The sequence below is a fragment of the Capra hircus genome, chromosome 17, assembly GCF_001704415.2.
Source record: "Capra hircus breed San Clemente chromosome 17, ASM170441v1, whole genome shotgun sequence".
Lineage (NCBI taxonomy): Eukaryota > Metazoa > Chordata > Mammalia > Artiodactyla > Bovidae > Capra > Capra hircus.
Genome location: NC_030824.1, coordinates 13,142,815 through 13,165,451, shown reverse-complemented (window position 1 = coordinate 13,165,451; position 22,637 = coordinate 13,142,815). Strand labels below are relative to the sequence as shown.

Below are 22,637 nucleotides of genomic sequence, written 5' to 3'. Positions count from 1 at the left end.
TTAGAAAACACATCACCCATTTCAGAGGCGGTTCTTCCCACGTTACGAGTCCCTCAACGACCTTTACCATCTCCCTCTGCCTCCTGTGCTCTCTCTCTTTTAATAAGGTTGAGCAAATGGGACTTCATTTTATCTGATTGCCACAGACTAGTGAGATTAATTATTCATGCTCACGCTCTCCCTCTTGTTAAAGCCATGCATTAGACTAATTTTTCTCTTTATTGCCCTAGTTGGGTGAGTCTCAACCCATGGCCACTTGACTCGCTCTCAGAGGTGTATGGATATGCTGGAAAGAGGGGGAAAATGACCCGTAGCTAAAATCTTGGGAGAAAATGTTCTGCGCTAATGTGACTGCCAAATCAATAGATGTTTGCTGGGGATTTTTTTCTTTGAAGTACCAAGAGTGTATCATAAAAGAGCTTAAATAGTGACTACAGAGCAAATTTTTGTAGGTGTTGGATGTTTCTTTAAGAATTGTCCAGAAAGACTGAACCTGTTGTCTATTTTACAAAGAAAACTGCAGGAGAGGCAGTGCGGGGTCTCTAGACACTGTGGGGTCTACTCCTTTCTCTCTGGCTTCCGGGTTGATGGAGAGGGCACCTGGGGGCAGCAAGCGTTGTTTAAAAAGCACTTTGCTTTTGGCAATCCACTCCAGTACTATTGCCTAGAAAATCCCAAGAACGGAGGAGCCTGGCAGGCTACAGTCCATGGGGTTGCAAAGAGTCGGACACGACTGAGCGACTTTCCTTTCCTTTTTCCATCTTAGAGATCTTAAAGTATTTCTACAAACCCTAGTCTTAAAATCCTAACTTTCATTTCTTGTCAATTACTTAGATTTCTCTGAAATTTCAAAAAAAAAATTTTTTTCTGATTGCAAACATAATATATAACAAGTTCTAAAACAAAATCATGTAACAAAGACTTGTAACCTTCTGCATATCCATCTCTCAAAAAGAGCCACTTTAACAGTTTAGTTTATACAGCTGTCCCTCAATATCCATGGGAGTTGAGACGCCCAGACACCAAATCTGCCCACACTTGGTGCAGTGTTTGCATGTAACTTACATTTTCTCATCTACTTTAAGTCCATCTGTATATTACTGATACAACTAAGACAATGTAAATGCTGGGTGTATAGTTGCTGGAGCTCAGCAAATTCAAATTTTGCCATTTGGAACTTTCTAGAGTATCTTTTTAAATATTTTCAACCTGGGATTGGTTGAATCTGTGGATTCGGAACCTGCCTAGCTGACTGGGTGCTTCTAGACTTTTTCTATACCCATGTCTGTCTTGTCTGTTGCTCCCTTTCTCTCACTCTCTCTGTGTGGAAAATTGTTCTTTTCTTCAATGGGATTATTGTTCTGTGACTTGTTTTTCCTACTAAATAACATGAGAGATCTTTCTTTATCAGTACCTATTAATAAGTTGATCTTTTCTTTTTTAAAGGTTGCATAGAACTTGTCATGGATATATAATTCCATACTGGTGGATATCTGGGTTGTTTCTAATTTTTTTAGACAAAGTAAATAACAATCACCCTTAATTTGTAATTCTTTCTGCAATCAGTCAATAAATGTGGATGACTCTTCTTCATGCAGCAGGCACTGGCATGAACAGGGAGGGCGGATGAGGTGCAGGAGCCTCGGCAGGCTGCCAGCTGAAACAGTCCACCTCTTCACCAGCTAGCGTGCGGCCACCAGCTGTCCTGCTCCTCTGTTTGTGGGACCCACCTCTCCGAGGGGACCCACCTTTCCACCATGTCCTAGCAGGTGGCGATGTCACAGGCAGGGCAGCAGTACGGTCAGGATGGAGGTGGCAGCCACAGGCCCAACATCGGGGAAAGCTCAGGCAACACCCTGGTGCAGGCAAGCCCTGCTCCCTCCCAGGTGTGACCCAGACCAGCTAGTGTGTCTAGCATAGGCTTTCCAACCAGATCCTGAAGGAAAGGGATGAGAAATGGCTCTGTCCCTGCAGTGGGGTGAGTTCAAGGCAGGTCAACTACACCCAGTAAGACCTGGGTTTAGCTGCAAACATTTCTGAAATCTGGGACTGCTATTCCCCTCATTATGAAACAGGAACCATTTGTGTACAGAAACAGTTCTGAAGAAATTACAGAGCCTTGCAGTCCCAGACTTGTGGTCATGCGCTAATGACTGAAGAAAGGAACTCCATTTGTACTTTAAGTTTACCAGAAACAGTGAGTCTTCCTCAAACTACTCTATGTCATCTGTCAAAGGCATGACACCACCACCAATGTCACCCTAAGCAGCAGGCTCACCTCCTCTGGACCCTGCTCAGTTGTGTCCAACTTTTTGCAACCCCATGGACTGTATGTAGCCCACCAGGCTCCTTGATCCATGGGATTTCCCAGACAAGAATACTGGAATGGGTTGCCATTTCCTCCTCCAGGGGAGCTTCTTAAGCGGTGGATTCTTTACCACTTGAGCCACCTGGGAAGCCTTACCACAGTCTTGTACACAAGAAATACTCAAATAGAGCTTGTCTGCCTTTCCAAAGAGGTGAGGAGTGGTCAGAAGGCTTCCTTACAAGACTATAGCTTTTTTAAAAGCGTGAAATAAAGACAGTTTGTCTGCCACCATCTTAAAAAGGAGACGCCACAGAGAGGAAAGGTGAGGAGATGCTGTGCTGGACTGCAGCAAAGTGAAGGACAGAAGTCCCAGGGAGAAGACCTGATCGCCATTCGTGGAGATGACGGTCTACCTGCTCTCTTTTCTGGTCTCCAACAACTCACCTCCACCACTACCACATATACTCTTCTGAGGGGGTAAAGTCATGACTAAGAAGCCAAATTTGTTCTTAGAAAGTAGAGCCTCATGCTCTCTTCTCTTCCATCCCAATCAAGCTTATCTTATATTCTCTTTGAGCCCTTAGCAGAGTTTAGCCCTCCTATCAGTGCTGAAGGTATCTACCATCTATGCAGTCCACTCCATCCAGCGTCCCCAAGGTGCCATCTAGAACTGTGCATTTGCTTCCTCCAACTTTTCCCCAGACCTGTGGTTCTCAAACGCTGCAGGGCAAGAGGGTCACTGAGCAGACTGACTTTACAGACCAGCCAAGGCTCTGTTACGAAGCACCAGGCCACATGCTGTAAACACTGTCCTAGACCAAAATTCCTTGGGGCAACAGTCCTATCATTCATTCCTGCAGCACTGACGAAGGACCCGGCAAGTGCCAGGTACTCTGTAAGTGCCTGCACATTAACTACATGACTATCAGGCAAACCCAGGGCTTAGCACGGTCTGCGTGTCTGCTCAGTCACTCAGTTGTGTCCAATTCTTTGCGACCCTATGGACTGTAGCCCACCAGGCGCCTCTGTCCATGGGGATTCTCCAGGCAAAAATACTGCAGTGGGTTGCCATCTCCTCCTCCAGGGGATCTTTCCAACTCAGGGATCGAACCCGTATCTTCTGCACTGGCAGGTGGATTCTTTATCACTGAGCCACCTGGGAAGCTCTACCATGGTCTGGCACACAATAAATACTCAGATAGGCCTTGTTTGGCCTAACATATTCCCCCATTCATGCATGTCTAATCTTGTTGCCAGCTTGCACAAAGGAACCACTTCATTGTGCTCAAAACAGAAGGTTCCATAGCTCTCTCTCCACAATATCCAGATTCTAGAACTCCCACGCTGTATCCAGGCCCCAGGTTCCACCTCTGACAACACGGCACACTAGAGTGTCTGGAAAACCATCCTGTTTCAAACACTGAGGATGGCTGGTTAGGATTCAATCTATTAAACATTCTTCAAACGTTCTGTTTAACTACAAAATCTGAGAAATTCCAAGGAGCCAGACACAGAGAGAACACTATAAGCAGAAGGGGAGGCAGCACTCAGGCCAAGGGCTGCTCTGGGGAACGTCTGCCGGGGTCAGGAGCCTGGAAAACAGGGGAAACGGGCACAGTCTGCAGCCAGAGCCGGGGGAGCCAGCACTGCGGAGCCTACCTAAAGCGAGGGCCCTTGGACAGCGATGTACACTTGGCAAAAGGTGAGCCAGGAGCAAGACTCTAACCACTGGCACCTAGAGCCTCCTGCAGGTTCAGCTCAGGATGGAAACTGGTTGCCCTTGGGCCTGCAACCCTCACACAGGCTGGGGGTTTGAATTCATATGACCTGCAGGGCCAAAAGACCCCAGGGCTAGTAATTAAACTATTTTCATGTTGGTAACATGCTTCCTGGTAGCTGGCAGAATACTGACAGGAGGAAGACCCTCTCAACCCAGGTCCAGTAGGAGATCTACAACTCGAGATCAGCCAAGTATGAGTTCATAGTTCTTAAAAATAAAAATAATTATTTTTCCTAGAGAAGGAAATGGCAACCCACTCCAGTATTCTTGCATAGGAAATCAAAAACTGACGAGCCTGGCGAACTATAGTCCTTGGGGCTGAAAAGACTCAGACACCACTGGGCACACACACATGTACGTGGCAAAAGCACGTCCTGAAATGTCTATTAAGACAAGTGTCAAATCAACTGTACTTCAATTAAAGAGAAAAAGAACAGGAAAGGAAAAAAATTTTTTTCCAAAGACAGAAACAACTCTTTATAAGTGAGAGACATAAACTTGAAGAATCAGGGTTCCAAGGACATCAGATGTTTATCAGATGAAGAAAAATATGCATGCTGGAAATGTTGACAGAAATAAAAGTGAATGAAGGGTCAAAGCGGCAAGTTTGATTAAGTAGCTTTGAAAAGCAAAACAACTTTCTAGAAATTAAAAATAAAAAATCAGTGGATGAGTTAAACAAGTAATTAAGAGTTCAAGAGAGAATTTGTGAACTAGAAGACAGATGAAGAAATTATTCAGGATGCAACAGAGAGAGACGGAGATGGAAAAGACAAGTGGGTGGGGGAGGGCAGAGAAGGGAAAGCAGCTAACCTGAGTTCAAGACAGAATAGGGAGAATGAGGGAGGGGAAATTTCAACAAGTCAATCGCTGAGAACTTTCTGCAACTGAAAGCAAAGAAGTGCCAGAAAATCCCTAACAGGGAGAACAAAACTAAATCCACACCTAGAAATAGTAGAGAGAAACCACAGAAAATTAAAGACAAGGAAAAAGCAGCCAAAGAAGAGAAAGAGTCCTAAGTGGGAATGAAAATTAAACAGCCTCTCAGTTAACATCAGTGGAAGTCAAAACCAATCATCTCTTCAGAGGTCTGAGAGAAAACACCTATCCATCCTGGAATGACAAAGGACTGGTGAAATCACCTTTCAAGGAAGAGCATGAAATAAAGATGCTTTGGGATAAAAACAGAGAGAGCACTTGTGGTCACGAGATCTTCAATGAAAAATATACTTTTGAAAGGTATAAAATCATTCCAGAAGAAAAGGTCTAAAATGCCAGGAGGAGCAGTGAGCAAGGAATAAGGTAAATGTGCATGGAAGTCCATGAGTGTTGACTATACACCACCACCACAATGCTGATTTGGGGTTAAATAAACAGAACAAACTCCATCTAGTCCTTATTATTCCAAACAGTCAAGTGCCACGCATGAGGGCAATGTACCAGGAGCACAAAGACGCCAGGTGCATGGGGGACCTCCAGAAACGGGGTCTGGCATCTTGGATACCTGTACTGTTGTGTTTGGCACACAGGATGGACTTGGTATACCTTTGATGAGAGAATGAGTAACTGCTGCACATTTCTGCATGTGTTGATTATAGGCAAATGATACCCTGGCCTTACATTAAAGATATGCGCCACAAATACAAACGAACACATTAAACCAAACTGCTTTCTACCAACAGCAACATATTTAGCTGGTTTGTAAGTGGGAGGTATAGTTTCAGTCAATACATATCTTAAAGTACAAGACTAGTAACGCTCACTTAAAAAAAAAAAAAAAGATATAAAAGAAAAAGACCTCTCACGTTTGGGGCAGAATTTACTCATGTAAACAACCCAGGTTGATCTCCTGACCTGACAGAAATATGACCCACAGAAACGTGATCAAAAATTTTACTACAAAAAATGCAGGGTCTGCTTATCGATGTTCATATACTAAGCTAAGTGAATCGCCTCTATAAATCCACAGATGAGCTAAGATTAAAAAAAAAAAAACACGATGAGAAAGACAGACAATCAGCGGGCTGGGAGGGCAAGCTGGTGAGAAAAGAGTAAATCATACGCAAAACAGCCAATAAAAAAATAAAAAAGCAGTTAATATACATGAATAATGGATGTCTGATTTAAAAGCAGTTTACTCCGATATGATGTAATTTTTGACAATCAGCCAGAGAGACTATTTTGTAAGTCCCTGCCAGAGATAAGTCAGCGTGCGAGGCCTGGTAAGGCGGCGTATCTGTGAACATGTGGAAAATGACTTTCACCACCACTCCAAAGGTGACTCTGCTGGCAGACAAAAGCTTGCCTCTCAGGTGCTTTCAGCAGCGGTGAGCACAAGCTGCCGAGCTGAAGAAATGGACCCCTGGCCCGAGCACAGATCCCTCGGCCACAGCAGCCCCGCGACAATCTCCATGACACGCTTCTGGCACAGTCCACCCTCCAACGCCGCACAAAGCGGGCAGTAGCCCGGGCTGCTTTCATGTTTAACTTTTAATTGGAGTGACAAGCCCACGAGGCCAAGATATCTCAGGGATGGGACGGTGCTGCTGAGCAGCGCCAGGCGCTGGGTAGGCAAGGCCCGCATGCGCGCCCCACCACCACGCGCCAATGCACCTGCAACCCCCACTGTTCCAGGACTGGACTCTGCCCGGGAACGCACTGCCAATCACCACGGACCGTGCCAAACGTGGGGCTTTGTGATGTGGGCAGATGTCTACAAAGGGCCAGAGCGAGGCCAAGCCGACACCTATTGTGACCTAAGCCTGAAAAGAACGCAGAGAGCAAGCACACGCTTGGGTGACAATGCAGGCCAGCCTGTGGTCCAATCTCTCCCCATCCCCCCTACATCCATAGATGCTGGAAATAATGAAGGCAGGTGTACTCTGTGGACTGAGCCGAGAATGGCTCTCTGCTCTGCTTCAGGGATCTGTGTAGACAGTCTATGTCCTTGTGCTAGAAGAAGGTGAAGAGGTGTGACTAGCAAAACAACGGGTCAACGGGGAACCCGAAATGAACAGGAGATGTTCACTGTCAGAGCATTCAGTGCAGTGAGGAGACTGTAATTGTTATGCAAGTGTGTAACTCAAAGCTGAAAATCCTCACATCCTTCACGCACCCAACAGGCCTCATCATCATGAAGAGTGTGCATGGCCAGTTTCAGAGCACTTCACATGTAACTAATCATAGCCCCGTGAGGAAGAAGGTTATCATTAAATCTGTGCTTGTAGAGGGAGGAAAACCTAGGTTGCAGACTACAAAATGAAGGCTTCAAAATTCAAGACAACTTGGACATTACTTTTTAACTGGGAAGAGTGCAAGTGAGATGACAGTAGTGTAACAACACTCGTGAACCTGTCGATTCACACTGTATCTGAAGGTCAGCACAGTTTGTGGCTTGGGCATCAATTTTCAACTGGCCTGGCAACTCCTCATTTGGCCCCAAGTTGGGGCTGAACAAAGGCTTACAAGCAGGTAGACTGGCAGAATGTGGCTACAATCAGCTGATGGAGGAGCATGAAAAACCGCAGTGAACTTCTGGGGCCTTTGATGGAGGGCGCATAGTCCGCCCCAGCTCCCTTCACACCCTTAAGATCTAACAACCTTTCAACGACACTGTATGGTCCATGTTGGTGTTGGCACAAACGTGCTCAGCAGTGTCTTGCACATAAAGACAAATATTAGCTGTTAACAATCATGATAGTCTTTTCACACAAATCCTGTCAGAATATCATTCCATTTGGTTCTCGCAACCAGTAGAGGAAGACTGACATTACCGTACACATTTTGTGCATAAAGAAATCGAGCCTTAAAGTAACTTGAATATTAGGAGCTTGCCCCAAACGACACAGGTAACAGCAGCAGCCCAGGACGCACGAGGCAGAGCCCAACTAGTCCCATTTCCAGGTCAGTGTCTGCCTGACCATATGGTACCATATGACAAGCTTTTTCCTTTTCGTGGCAAAAATGGTCATTAATAACGGCTGATAGTTACAGTGTCCTCTTAGGTCCCAACACTGTGACACTGCAGTCACTCACCTACCTGATCCCCACAATTCCATAAGGTGGGTACCACGATTTTACTCACTTTATACGTGAGGAAGTGGAGGTGCAGAGAGGTCAAGTCAATTACACAGCAGAGAAGTTCTGAAACTAGAATTCACGGCCAGGTGGGAGGACCTCAGAGACCATCATCCTAAACCTCCACCCCAGGGTGCTCAAAATGCAACCCCCGGACCAGCAGCATCAGCAGCACAGGGCAGAGCCTCAGGCACTCCCCCGACCCCCGGACTCACTGAGTCAGAAGCCTGAGGGGTGGAGGCCCAAGGTCTGTATTTTTCTGAGATTTGCTGGTGTTTGAGAACCCCTGCCCTACACCGACCCTGCCTCCCAAGCCAAAAAGACTTTCCGACCTTAAAGCAGTGGTGCTCAGCTCAAAAGCCTCACTCCCTGCCTCCCAGCTGGCGGCCGTCTGGTTAAGATAGTGCTGGGCTGGGCAGTGACAATACGGCAGTGTGAGACGCAGGGCCTGTGCACCTGAGGGTCGGGAAAGGGAGGTGCTCACTGAAGGCCAGCACCGCAAGTAAGGTTGCTTCTCACAGGGCACGCTGGATGGACTCCCTGAGAGGACATGAGCAGACAGGAGGGGAAGAAACACAGCATCCTCTTACTGCACATGCCTGGCTGGAGCAACGGGCTCCCTTTGGAGGTGTGGAGAACAGGAACCAAGGCCAGGCAGAAGGTGGGCACCAGGGCCTCGCCTCCAGTCCTCAGCACACAGCCACTGCTCTGACAAAACCTGAAAGGGACCACGAGGAGGGGCACTGACAGGCGGTAAAAGAGCCCAAAGGCGGGGAAAGGGCAGAGGCGGGTGAGGGAGTGGGGCTGGGGAAGAAGTATTCTCACGTCACTTTCAACATACATTTTAAAACTTGTGAACAGGAGATAAGAGTTCACACCTTAAGGAAACAGTGCAGAGAGGCCGCCAGGGGAAGAGGCGGAGCCTGGGCCATAGGTCCAAGGCTAGAAGGAACCAAAGAAACCTGTGCATCAAATCCGGTCCCCATCCAGGCCGTCAGCTCCGCACCTGCAGCGGGGAGGTGAGCCGAGGCTCGAACCAGGTGATGGCAGAGCTGCTCCCTGCACATGGCAGAGATGCCGGGCCTGAGAACCTCCCGAGGCCCTTCATCTAGAATGTGACCGCTCACACGCAGACTCAGCTGGGGTTTCCTTTGTCCATCTACAGAACCAGATTCACCCTGTAAATCAGTAACACACTGGGAGATCAACTTTGTGTCCATTAGAAGAATGCATCTGCAACTCAATAATTGATAAGTTAATTATAAACCCACTCTCTAACACAGTGCCTTACAGACTGAAGTGCTGGGTAAATTAATAAATCATATTCATCTATGTACTGAATAAAAAGCAAAAGCCCTCCACTTTGTAATATTTTCGTGAGTCTAGTTTAAGCTGCCATGTAAACCTGAAAACAGTAAAACCTCTTAAATATTCTGAAATTCAAACCCACTCAGGCCATTTTCTGTGTGCCCTCTTCTCTTGCCCTTGACCAAACCAACACCATTTGTCTCAACCGTCTGGACGTATGTACACGGAAAGTCTGTGGCCTACTGTACAATGTTACTGTTCCCGTTGTAGGGCCAAGGCAAACATTTCTGACAGGCCCCCTTGATCTCATTAACTGGAAAAACAAGCTGATTTCTAACCCTAACAGACCTTGTTGCTCTCATCGACCAGGAAGAAACCAAAGCCACATGTACTGAGAAGATGACATAAATGCAAGATAACTCTAAGTTCCCACGGCTGTGGAATGGTAAACCAGGATGAAAACTTCACATAAATAATCAAGAAAGCCATTAGAAAAATTAGGCCCTAAATAAAACTCTAAGCTTAATTCAAAAGACAAATGAGAAAAAAGGAAATGATCACCACATATGTCACTGTAATGGTCTTGTAAACATGCTCAGTGACTCGAGAATATGGATCAATGTTTTTTTAGAAATCAGAGAATGGTAAGAATGTCACAGATGAACAAAACGATGCCAGCATGAGTGAAGACAGAAGACACTTAAGACACAGTGCCAGTCCTCTCGGACAAGGCTCCACATCTCAAAGTGACCGTTCACAAGGTGACTCAGCACACACTTTAACTTTCCGCGTTCGTCCTGCCAGAGGCCAAGCTCCCCCAGCCCTCCCTACTTTACACGCGTTCTCTCAGAACAGCTCTTGGGAAAATGAATCCTGTGATGCACACGGACTGCTGTGACTGCAGACGTGGCTTCAGCACAGCTCCCACACCCACCCACCCTACCTGTGTTCCAGCCCACCTGGACCACCCCAGTGCCCGGAAACCCTCCTCCGGGCCTGATGCCTCTGTACTGGTCCCCTTGCCCAGGCTTTCCTGATGAACTCTGACCCAAAGCTGGTGGGGGTAGGGAGGCAGAGTCTGAACAGGTACTGAGCACTAGGCATAAGCACGCTTCTTGCTCTCCCCAGGCATTCTCCCGTTTCCAAATGGGAAGCCTGAGGCACATAAGCAACTTGCCTATGGGGGGGCTTCCCTGGTGGCTCAGAGGTTAAAGCATCTGCCTCCAATGCGGGAGACCTGGGTTCGATCCCTGGGTCAGGAAGATCCCCTGGAGAAGGAAATAGCAACCCACTCCAGTATTCTTGCCTGGAGAATCCCCTGGATGAAGGAGCCTGGTAGGCTACAGTCCACGGGGTCGCAAAGAGTCGGACAAGACTGAGCAACTTCACCTTCACCTTCACCTAAGGCTTATATGACTCTAAAACCCTTGCTCCTTCCTCAGTAGTTATACCACTGCCTGACTTAGCTGAAAATACTTTTCCCTATATTCACTTTCAGTAACTTCCTCACTCTCTCCCTGGAGTGGTTCCGGACCACTAGAGATCCTAAAGCATTCTCAGCTTCTACAAGTGGCAGCATTCCAAAAATGGGTTTTGCAGAATCATCCATTACGGGGGTAGAGAATCTGAGAGGAGGTCAGGTCCTCAAAGGTCTCTAAGTCAGAGATGGGTCTTGAGAAGCCCTGGGGCTCTACAGAGGCATTTCAAGGTTTTCAGAAACATGTGGAAACTATTCATTTTTAACAATATACTAACAATTGAGCCAATTACTGATATATTTCAATATTAAAACATGTACAAAATGCATATGAATGTTCAGGCCTCATCTGTGTATTCATCTATGCAATTGTCTACAATTACTCTGGAATCCAGGAAATACACTGTGAAGGTCTCCCTATGACCTCATATCCATCTCATCATGGAGAAAACCATCTTTGCATTTGCCACGCCGCTGTTAAAGCCCACAAGACGGTGAGCCCCAAGGCAGATGTCATGTTTTGAGACATCACTGTTTCCAGCACAATCAGAAATCCAGCATACAGTATGTGTTCAGTAAGCAGTGGTTAACGACAGCATCCTGAGCAACAGAAGTGGAACCTTTGGCAACATCACTAACAATCCAGAAAATGGGTCTCCGAGTGCTATTTTCTTAAACTTCTCCAAGCAGAAAGTAATTAAATATGAAAAATATTAAAGGTTTAAGGCAAAAGTAAAGAGGAAATGAGACATTTATTTACTTTATGAACTTTAAATTTCAAATTAGTCATCCTGCTCGTAAAATACTGTTTTTAGTTCTCTTCTGGAATGGAACCTTGAACAAAAAGGAAGACAGATTTCACATGCTAGTGTAGGTATGGAGAATGGAGCCGGGATCCATGAGAACTGCGTTGGATACCAAAGGCTCTCCCAGACAGGTATTTCAACTTGTGATGTGGGCAATAACCAATCCAGAGTCTTTTCACGTCTGCGTATGGGGAATGATTATCCTAAGAGACATTAGCAATTGTTTTCCAGTGTGATGTAAGCTGAGGAGGCAGCGCCAAGCCAGGGTCCTTGTCAAACACACCCAGCCTCCTGGATTACTTCACTCATGTCCCCTGATTAAGATGTATGTCGCATGCTGCTTAATACAACCTGCTGCCAAATGCCAAGCGCATTAGGACTAAATTAGGAAATACGTCCAAATACAAAGAATGACGCGAAGAGCTGTAAGTGGGTCTCTCTCTTCCTTGATGAGGCATGAGACTCAGCGTCAACATAACGCTCTTAAATGAGGCAATTCTATCTCCTAATCCTCCACCTTAGCAAGCAAAATTTAATTCAGGTAGCAAAAGAATTACTAAAGATGATATGGCATCATAAAAACATTTTCATGGATGGAAGTATTTTTGACACGTTCAGGAAATATGAGACATAAAAACAAATTTTAAGGGGCTGTTTGGGCACAGAGGGCTGCAATAATGGAGTTGACACCCATCTCTGCCCTGCAACATGAAGAAATGAGGCCAGAGGAAATGCTATTACACTCGTTTTCTTTTACAATCATATGCCACCTAGCAATGGCTACCTTTAAGATCATTTATGCCACTGCAGTGTGACAACCGAAGAATGCAATGTCAAAACTCAGAGAGCCCATTTTCATCTAAAAGTAAAAGGACCTTCAAGCAGCTCACCACATATCTCCCTTGTCCAGCAAGACACAGGAATTGATGAAAAAGTACCAAACAAGTTCCTGCCCAATCATTCTTGCCAGCAGTAAGCATGGCCTTTAGGAGATCCTGTTAGAGATTGCATGCTCAGTCATGTCCGACTCTTTGCAACCCCATAGACTGTAGCCTGCCAGGCTCCTCTGTCCATGGAATTCTCCAGGCAAGAATACTGGAGTGGGCTGCCATGCCCTCCTCCAGGGATCTTCCTGACCCAGGGATGGAACCCGCATCTCCTACTTTGGCAGGTGGATTCTTTACCACTGAGTCACCTGGGAAGCCCTCTCATTAGAGTAGGGGGCCCCAGTCTACCGGATCTGATGATTGATGACCTGAGCTGGAGCTGATGTAACAAAACAGAAATAAAGTGCACAGTAACTGTAATGCATGTGAATCATCCCAGGACCAACCCCCCCCCCACCGACCCAAGTCTGTAGAAAAATTGCCTTCCACAAAACCAGTCCCTGGTGCCAAAAAGTCTGAGAACTACTGTGCTACAGAAGTATCAGGAGAGCAAGGGATTCCTTGACCCATTTCAGAAGCCCTCAGCTCCCCAGCAGCACCCTAGGATGGATCAGCTGAACACGACTCCACAGGTGAAGGAAAAAGTTTAAACCGCCTAACCGCCTGAAGACTCAAGGAATGTGGGTGCTGGACAGAAACTGAAAAGTCACATGTCCAGCCCTCCTCAGTTTACAGAACACAGACAGGTGAGTCTACGGTCTTTAAATAACCATGGGCTTCTCTCATGTGATAGCCAACAAGCAGAGAAAGGGCACGCAGCAGTGTGTGTTACAGTTCTTTCCACCCTTATGGAGGTCTAACAGGGCTGTCGAGCCCACTGCACTGATTTCGGGTGAAGCCTGTGAATCTAGATGAGGTCACTCATCATCAAAGCAGAGTGTCACAAAATAATTTAAATGAGGGTCAGGACCAGACAGAGCCTTGTTTATTCCCTCTAGCCTAATTTTGTTTGTGACCTTTTGCAAAGCCTGTTGAAAGGAAAGATGCTAAGGAACAGCGAGGAGAATGGGATGCACTGCCATCCACCACTTTCCAAGAAACATCTTCTACAGAGGGCAACAGTTATCAAATGATGAAGGCTCAGACCCTTCTGACCCAGCAAGTCTTTACTTTGAGGAACTAAGCCTACAAATACGTTCACATGGATCAAGTGTTGTTCACAACAGCAAAAGACTGGGAGCAAGCTAACATCCATCAACAGGGAGTAAGGTAGCCTAATTATTTAAGGGACAACTACAAAGTACAACATCATTAAATGTCACACACACACACACACACACACACACACACACAAACTACCAGGAAGTTCTTTATTATGTTACAAGAAATGATGAAATGATCTCCAAGACATTTTGCTGCAAGAAAAAGCAAGATGCAGGACAAAAATAGTGTGTTTTACCATTTATATTTTTTAGAAAGAAGGGATGGAGGACATGCATGAATAATTTGCTTACATACGCATAAGATGTACTCTGCAGGGATGTACAAGACACTGACAACACGGTCTCAGCTCCAGGAAGAGAACCTGGGTGGCAGGTCGGAAGGAGTGGGAGGAGTCATCCCACTGTGCACCCTCCCTTTCGCATCTTTTGATTTCTGAATCAGGTGAATGCATTACCGAGTCAAAAAGTACTTTTTCAAGGGTGTTTAAAGATCTTCTCTTTTAAGAAAGAATGAAAATAGATAATAGCCATTTTTCCATGACTTTACCTGGCCAAAGGAAAAGGTGGTAAACCCAGGCATGGCCTCTAGTTTTGGCCTCTGAAATCCAGAAATCTGAGGATCCCTATGCCACGGACAAACCAAGATGCGGCTGACCGCTAGCGTTTTCTCTGGTCTTCCTACCAGAGCTGGACATGGCTGACCCAGCTGTAATCACATGTGTTTCCTTAGATTAAATAAATCATTTCTCCTAAGTCACTTGGCTTCATTTCCTTATAAAACTATGTTTACTAGCTTAGTAACCTACGTACCAGACTACTGAGACCTGTGCACAATGCTGTTTTAATTTTCCAAAGCTGAAACACGACTGGTGTCCTGTAACTCTCTGTGACGAATATGTGACAGGTTGGCTAGTAGGCATGTGAATGGATGAGTCTGAACCATTATTACTATGCTCAGACAGCTGTGGTACCTAGAGAATGCTAATGTGATCATCAGATGGTACAAGGATATTCTCCAAGTAAACAAAAATAACACTACTGGAATACTCCTACAGATCAGGGAAACTTCAGTTCCCGCCAAAAAATCGACATCAACATTTGGACTTCACATCTGCATTTATCACAGTCAATCAATAGTGGGCTCTAGCTGACCCCCAGTTCTGTATCTGGTACAAACGAAGACACACAGAACTCTGTGTTCCCATAATGCCTTCATCTGAATCCTAGACATATGGCCAGAGGTAGACACAAATCCCCACGTGGACGCAGCTGCAGGCTCGCTCTACTGCTAAGTCTCACACTAACCTGATAAAAAGTGCTGTTCATGTGCTGCCAGGCCACAGACCAACAGGACCAAAGTGTGGAACTCACAAGCAAGATGACTAGGAGGCCACACAGAAGACTTTGAGAATTACAATAGTGCGTCATGCAATGGCAGGATGCTACTGAAACCTCACAGAGCCACTGTGACATGGCTTAATTCACATGGCAATGCTGATTTTTCTGAGGAAGCAGAAAACCCATTCAGCATGATCAGATGGAAAGTCCCGCCTCTGCAAAAACAAGGAAAGTTTCACAGCAAAGGCTTGGCTTTCCTCACGTTTGAGTGGGTGGTGTTCATGTTGGAGAAACATCTTAATGCAGAGTTCTCACCAGCGCTACTAACAACCCACCCACCCAAGGGTATCAAAGTTTGCTGGTGTACTCACAAAACCTCTGGGTAACTAAATGCCACTGCCAGATTTCAGAGAGGTGCTTAAACACATTCTTGTAGCAAATTTACTTTCACTCTTAAAACACCAACGGAAAACACCTACTAACAAGTGACAGACATTATTTTCTTGGCTCCAAAATCGCTGCAGAGGGTTGACTGCAGCCACGAAATCAAAAGAAGAAAAGTGCTCCTTAGAAGAAAAGCTATGACAAATCCAGACAGCCTATTAAAAAGGAGAGATATCACTTTGCCGACAAAGGTCCATCTAGTCAAGGCTATGGTTTTTCCAAGAGTCACGAATGAATGTGAGAGTTGGATCACAGATAAGGCTGAGCACTGTAGAATTGATGCTTTCCAACTGTGGTGCTACAGAAGACTCTTGAGAGTTCCTTGGACTGCAAGGAGATCAAAGCAGTCAATCCTAAAGGAAATCAACCATGAATATTCATTGGAAGGGCTGATGCTGAAGCTGAAGCTCCAATACCTCGGGCACGTGATGAGAAAAGACGACTCACTGGTTAAGACCCTGATGCTGGGAAAAACTGAGGGCAAGAGGAGAAGGGGATGGCCAAGGATGAGATGGTTGGATGGCATCACTGACTCAATGGACATGAGTTTGAGTAAGCTCCAGGAGAGAGTGAAGGGCAGAGAAGTCTGGTGTGCTGCAGTCCATGGGGTCATAAAGAGCCAGACACGTCTTGGTAAGTGAACAACAACAACAAGTTATTAGAGGGAACAGGAACTTTTTAAAATGAATTTTTATCAAATTAACATACAAATCAGCTAATTCTCATAATTAATGCTTTTTAATTGGGTTGGAAAATTTGAGAGCCATCCAAAAAAGTGCCTATTTAGACCAATATCTAAAGGGTGCTCCAAGTCTAATTTTGTGCTGAGCTATTTCTTTAACCAGGGGCTTGGCTTCCCAGATGGCACAGTGGTAAAGAATCTGCCTGCCAATGCAGGAGACAAAGGTTCAATCCCTGGGTCGGGAAGATCCCCCGAAAGGAGGATATGGCAACCCACTCCAATATTCTTGCCTGGAAAATTCCATGGGCAGAGAAGTCTGGCAGGCTACAGTCCATGGGGTCACAAAGAGTTGGACATGACTGAGCAACTGAGCACACACACGTCCCTTTAACTGGTTTCTCAAATATATCTGTTTCTCAAATACATCCAACTACGACTGTATCACTATAAAAAGAGATCCACTTAGATAAGTCAAAGAGAAATAGGACCTGTCAGCTGAAATATTTACTAAAACTATGAAAGATTTAAACCAGGCTAGTATTAATTCAGGTATCACCTCACTACACTGAGAACTTGAGAAATAAGTGAGATAATCGAAACCTGAAAGCACGGTGGATGAAAAATTAAGAAGCAAATAGTCTCTCTTCTTTCAATAAATGAGCTTGCCAGGGATGGGAAAAGAGTGTTTTCAAAGGCTGACAAAGGAAACTGCCTTAGGAAACCAACTGCTGTCCCTTTTCCCCCACTTTCCAGGAGGATAAAAGACAGGAATTATATCATCACAGACTCTCCAGCTAAGATACGCTGAACAGGCTCCAGCAAAGCAGGCCAGCTTGAGCACAAAGGGATCCCTTTTTACAGTGAGATTACAATGAGTCTCATGTATTTTCAACCACTTTATCTGTCTTCCTGGTTGAAGAACATATAATAGGAATCCAAGTCACAAAACCAGTAAACGCCTAGAGAAGTGAGATGTGACCTTCCAGGAGACTACACAGGAGAGACAAAATGTACAAACCACAACCAGAGGCTCAGCTCAGACTGTGAGTGCGAAAAAGAACAGGAAGCACTCAGAGACTGTTAATTCTCTGATGCCAGGCACTAAGGGTAAAGCTTTACACACGTTGTTTCTTTAATCTTAGAATTCTGTGAGGTCAGTACTGTGATGGGACTCCTTTTTACAAATGAGGAAACTAAGGCACAATGCAGGTTAAGCTACCCGTTTAAGGTCACAGTGGGGAGCGGGTGGCAGGGTTAGAACTGGAACACAGACAGCCTGTATCCAGTCTAGCTCTCTCCCAGTTCAGGACACTGCTACGTGGAAAGGGCTCTTTCCACAGGAAAAGGACGATGTCAGAGGAGCTGCTGGCTCGGAGAAGTTCCTTCCCAGGGATTATACCCACTGCCAGCAGGGTGAGGAGCCAGCAAACTAGAGGAAAATCAAACCAACACAAACCTTTATCCATAACTCTCCCCGCTTATCCCATTGGAAGAGAGAGTTCTGTGAGTCAGTTTTAAGACTAAATACTTGGCCTACAGTCAGGATAGTAAAATACTAAGTAGTGCTAAAATCGAGTCATCATGCAAAGAATTTCAATTAGAAACCTGTCTCCTTGTTTCTGGCTCAAAGAGTATCAAGAGGCGCTTTACACACTGCAGAAAAGGATGTAAATTTCGAGGCAACCTCATCAGAAGGCACTTTGGCAATGTCCATCAACCTTCTGACCAAGCGGCATAAATGCTAGGAATTCATCCCGGAGATTGACAAGTTGCAGTGTGCACTGGAGCACTGTCTGTTAACAGTCCACAGAGAGAGAAAGCAACCTCGGTGCCCAGCAATGAGGAGACTGGTGAAGCAGACTGTCGTAGGCAGTGCTGGAATCCCAGGGAGAGGGAGCTGACACGGAATGCTCTCCAGGGTACGCTACTGAATAAAACCTTGGGCACAGAACAGTAGTTACACTATGACCTCATTTCAAAGATACGCTCTTTTAGTGTATAAATGTACCCATCTATGCATTAAAATTTTCTAGATGGATATCGAAAAACTGTTAATAGTTTCTTCTATGGAGTAGGGCTGGGGGAAGGGAAGAGAAAGGAAATTACTTGCCACCTTATATCATTTTGAGCTACTTGAAATCTTTTTTAACCAGGCTGATTATATATATACACACACACACATATATATATAATCAATACATACTGCCTGAACACATCTTTTAAAAATATATCAGAGAGATTTAATTTTCAAATTGCCTCTTCAAATATAACATTCATGTGTTTTTGTTAAATCGTACATCTTTCTATTTTTGTACCTTGTTTCCTTCGTACACCCATCCCAGACTCTTCACACCAAAAGCAGCCTGGTTGGCGGAGACGTCCAGACACGTGACCGGCTGCCCGTAGACGTAATGGAGGGTTCTGGCAGAGTCTTCAGCTTTTAGCAGGTATACAAGATCTCCAGCGGTGGCCACTGCCACCGGGTACCTTTCAGTGTCTGGAACTATTTCAAGGTAGTCAACCTGTTAAAGGATAAGGGTTGGTTAGTCCTTCCGGTTTCACCTACAATTTGTCCTGACTTGGTCACAAATGAACAATTCCTCCTGCATGTCAACGAGAAGATCAGCAACCCAACAGAAAAAGACAGGTCAAGGGCCGGTTCACAGGAAGTGAAACACAGTTCCTACACAAATGAAATGATGCTCATCATAAGAGAAACACAGCATACTCCTAATAAGAGAAATGCAAAGTGAAAATTCACAAGGCTATTTGCTGCAGCCCTATTTGGGCACAGCTAAGAACCAGAAAACCCAGAACATGCCTTACTAAGGGACTAATTAAACAACTTTCAGTACACCGATGTACTGGAATACCATGCAGTCACAGAAAAAACCATAGACATTCTTTATAAACTCTTACAAATGGATCACTGCTGAGACAAACTTGGGGGGAAAAGCAAGGAAGCAAAGTAAGAGGACTTTACAGTGTGGCAAGGTGTGTAAAAGTGGCAGAGGAAGCCTGGGACACACTTGGCTTGTATGTGTGTAAATCTAACAGTGGCCACCTTCAGGGAGAGAAATGAGTTGTGGGACAGAGCAGAAGGGAGATTCTCACTATAAACCGGATTGTATCTTTTAAATTCTGAACCATGAGGCTACAATAACTATTCAAAAACCAGAGTTAATTTTTATTTCTTCATAAAAAGCCTGAATAAATGACAAAATTCACTCAGTTCCAAATTAGCCAAAACTGTATTGTCACGCTTGGGCAAATACCACAAACGTGTTGCTGAAAGTGTCTGAGTTACCTGCTTCCTCCCGGTTTCAACCTCGTCCAAGGTAGGAAGGCCACAGGGAGCACGAAACACCACACAGTCCTGCCGGCCGCGCTACTGCTGCCGCTTTCTCTAGCCGGCACGCACTGGAGGGGCTCCCTTTAAGAATAATTTGCTTTTCTAGATTCAGAAGGGGCATGCTTGCCCCAGGGCCATTTACATCAGGTTTTCACCTCCCTGAATAAATTCTGAGAGGACAAAAGCAGAAGGTGAGCCACCTCTGTAATTATGAAAATCCACAGTCCCTGACAAGAAGCCAAGCGAGTTCAAAGGCCTGAATCCTGAGACCTGTCCAGAAGCGCTTGAGAGGTAAACATCTGGGTGACTCTGCTAATCCTCAGGCCCGATGCTGTGAGTGGTGGCCCACATCCCCAGCCCAGCGCCCATCACAAAGGACAGCTGTTCTGGGCCGGCATTACCGACCCAGGAACACTGCCACTGTGACTCAGGGAGCCTGTCTGAGGAAGACAAAGATGGCGCAGCCCCCAGCCTGGAGGTGCCTTTTCCAGGGATGGCCCTCATCCAGGGTGAGAAACAATGGACAGCGTTATGACACATGCCTCCAGCAGTGGCTGCTCGAGTCCCCTGTCCCCCATCCTAAACGTCACTTTTTGCTTTCCTAAAATCAACATCCTCAGTCTAGCTGTTAAATTTCACCTTCATGTTGGATTTCTGGCAGATCAAGAGCTCAGACTGACTGTGACTGTGCCATTTGCTGGGAACTGGACACGACTTCACAAAGCTTCTGGTTGGTGCCAGCATGCCGCCTGAGTGCCAAGGTTGGATTTGCACTTTCTGGAGGGACTCACATCTTAAGTGTCTGAGTTCATATAATCATTGTTAATCTACAGAGTTCTTTAGGCAGAGGCCAAATAACAAGCACTACGTGGTTTTGAGAAGAAACAAAAATATGGTACTTTTGCATTTCTCTAATAAAACCCCAAGAGGAGAATACAGCACCAGGCATTTTGGGGAATGCTACCCCCAAACCAGACAGGCTTGTCATTAACGGGACAAGCAGCTTACAGAGGTAAGGTGGTGACACCATGGCTTTTTAGTTATTCATGTCTAACAAGATTCCCACTGGGAGGAAAAGGGAAAGGAGGAGGATTTGTTCCAGGTCCGGCCATCAATTTATTATTCAGTGTTGGCTTTTCTGTTCACTCTCCTACAAGTGCCAAAACCAAGTTCACTTTAAACTAAACCCAAATTCAACATAAACAGGTTTCAGCTCTTCCTTCTTACCATCACATGGTCTCCCACCATACAAATGTAGAGGCTCGGGCACAACTGAACTCAAAAACAGGCTCCATGTAATGAACTACTAAGGCGAACTCAGTTTCACACATGGTGCTGAGGAACACGCCTACCTGATCAACACTGACCAAATCTATTCTCATTCAAGAATTACTCCTGATGCCAAGTGAGAAAACCTTCCGATGGAAAAAGTGTAGGAGGGAAACCTTCTTTCCCACATGGCCTGGGATGTACCACTGCACTCATTTTCACTCTTGTATCAGGCCAGATCCTGGTCTCAGATGCCCGGGTGAACGTCCCGTCAATCCGAAGGAGGCTGAGGATGCCAGCGATGAGAAACTGCAGCCCCAATGTCAGTCCTAGGGTCTAAATCACAACTTATCTAGGGCAAGAGTCAATTCACCACTCTAAGTCTCTACTGACTTGCTGGTAAATGGAGGAAACAAAACTACCTATTTCACAAAGCTCTTGTGAGATTTATGGACAAAGAGCCAAAGGAAGCCCTGGGCAGATGGGTACTGTCAATATCATTTCTGTTTATATCAGACCCAGAGATTCTAAGAATGAAAAACAAAACAATCAGATTAAAAGCTCACCAGTTTCTGAACTTCAAATTCTGCAGCTATTTGCAAATTTCCCTCCTCGTTGGGGCATAACATTACAACATCAAAAGCAGAGGCTGTGGCAATTGTTGCATCTTCCTGGCTGAGGGCTAGAGCTTGTATTCTTGCATCATGCTCAAAACGATGAATAGGATACTTTCCAGTCCTTAGATTCCAAATATTAAGAAATCCTATGTAGAAAAAAATAATTCAGGAATCAAATTCACTTAGTACACACAATTATAGAATAATTATGTAACATAAAGAAAATTAAAAAGATAAATAATAACTTGGTAAAAAATAATTGCATGACACATAACAACAGGTCAATTTCCTTAATATACAAAGAGTTTATATGATTCAATAAAGAAAAAAGCAACTGAAAAGTGAACAAAGGACCTAAGCATGTTATGCTGTTCACAGGAAAAGAAATACAACTGACATACAGCATTTTAAAAAATATAAAAATTCACTCACAATTATAAAAATACAAATTAAAACTATAATAGGATACTGTTTTTCATCAATGTTAAATTGATAAAAAAAATTCATAGTACATTTTGTTGCTGAGGATATGGGGAAACAGGCTTTTGTTAAACTGCTGTTAGGAATGTAAACTATTTCACCTAACTCTGGAGGCAATTTGATAATATGTACCAAATTACAAATGTATGTAGGATAGTCACTACAACATTTTTAACCATGTCAGAAGATTGGAAGCTATCTAAATGTTCACCAATAAAGAAATTCTTAAATAAGAATTTGAATACCTCATAGTTTGTACCTCCATTGTTTGGAGTTTAAATGAGCAATCGAAAGAGTCAGTCTTATATATATGAGCTATATGAAATGATCAACAAAATATACGGTTAAGTGAAAAAAGTAAAGTACAGAATACCGGTATAGCACACTATGTTACGTGTTTTAAAACTGTACACACACACACACAATGTATACATGGATTATCCCGGAAGGACACATAAAAAATTTAACTGACTGACCTCTAAGGAAAGAAACCAGGGGAAAGAGACAAGAGTAAAAAAGAAATTTAGTGTACATTCTCTTGTATATACAAAATTTTCTCCAAAATTATCTTTGCCAAAAAGATAAACTT

General features: G+C 44.8%; 1 protein-coding gene across 1 annotated transcript in view; it reads right to left on the bottom strand.

The window, feature by feature from the left end:
* The window catches only part of FBXW8 (F-box and WD repeat domain containing 8), a 118,796-nt gene that overhangs the window by 19,663 nt on the left and 76,496 nt on the right, over positions 1–22,637 (bottom strand). Inside the window, exons 6-7 of the mRNA XM_018061216.1 lie at positions 21,518–21,714; positions 18,646–18,852 (exon numbers count right to left, since the gene is read on the bottom strand). Of these exons, the coding sequence (XP_017916705.1) occupies positions 18,646–18,852; positions 21,518–21,714 (404 nt within the window). The remainder of the gene's footprint in view (positions 1–18,645; positions 18,853–21,517; positions 21,715–22,637) is intronic.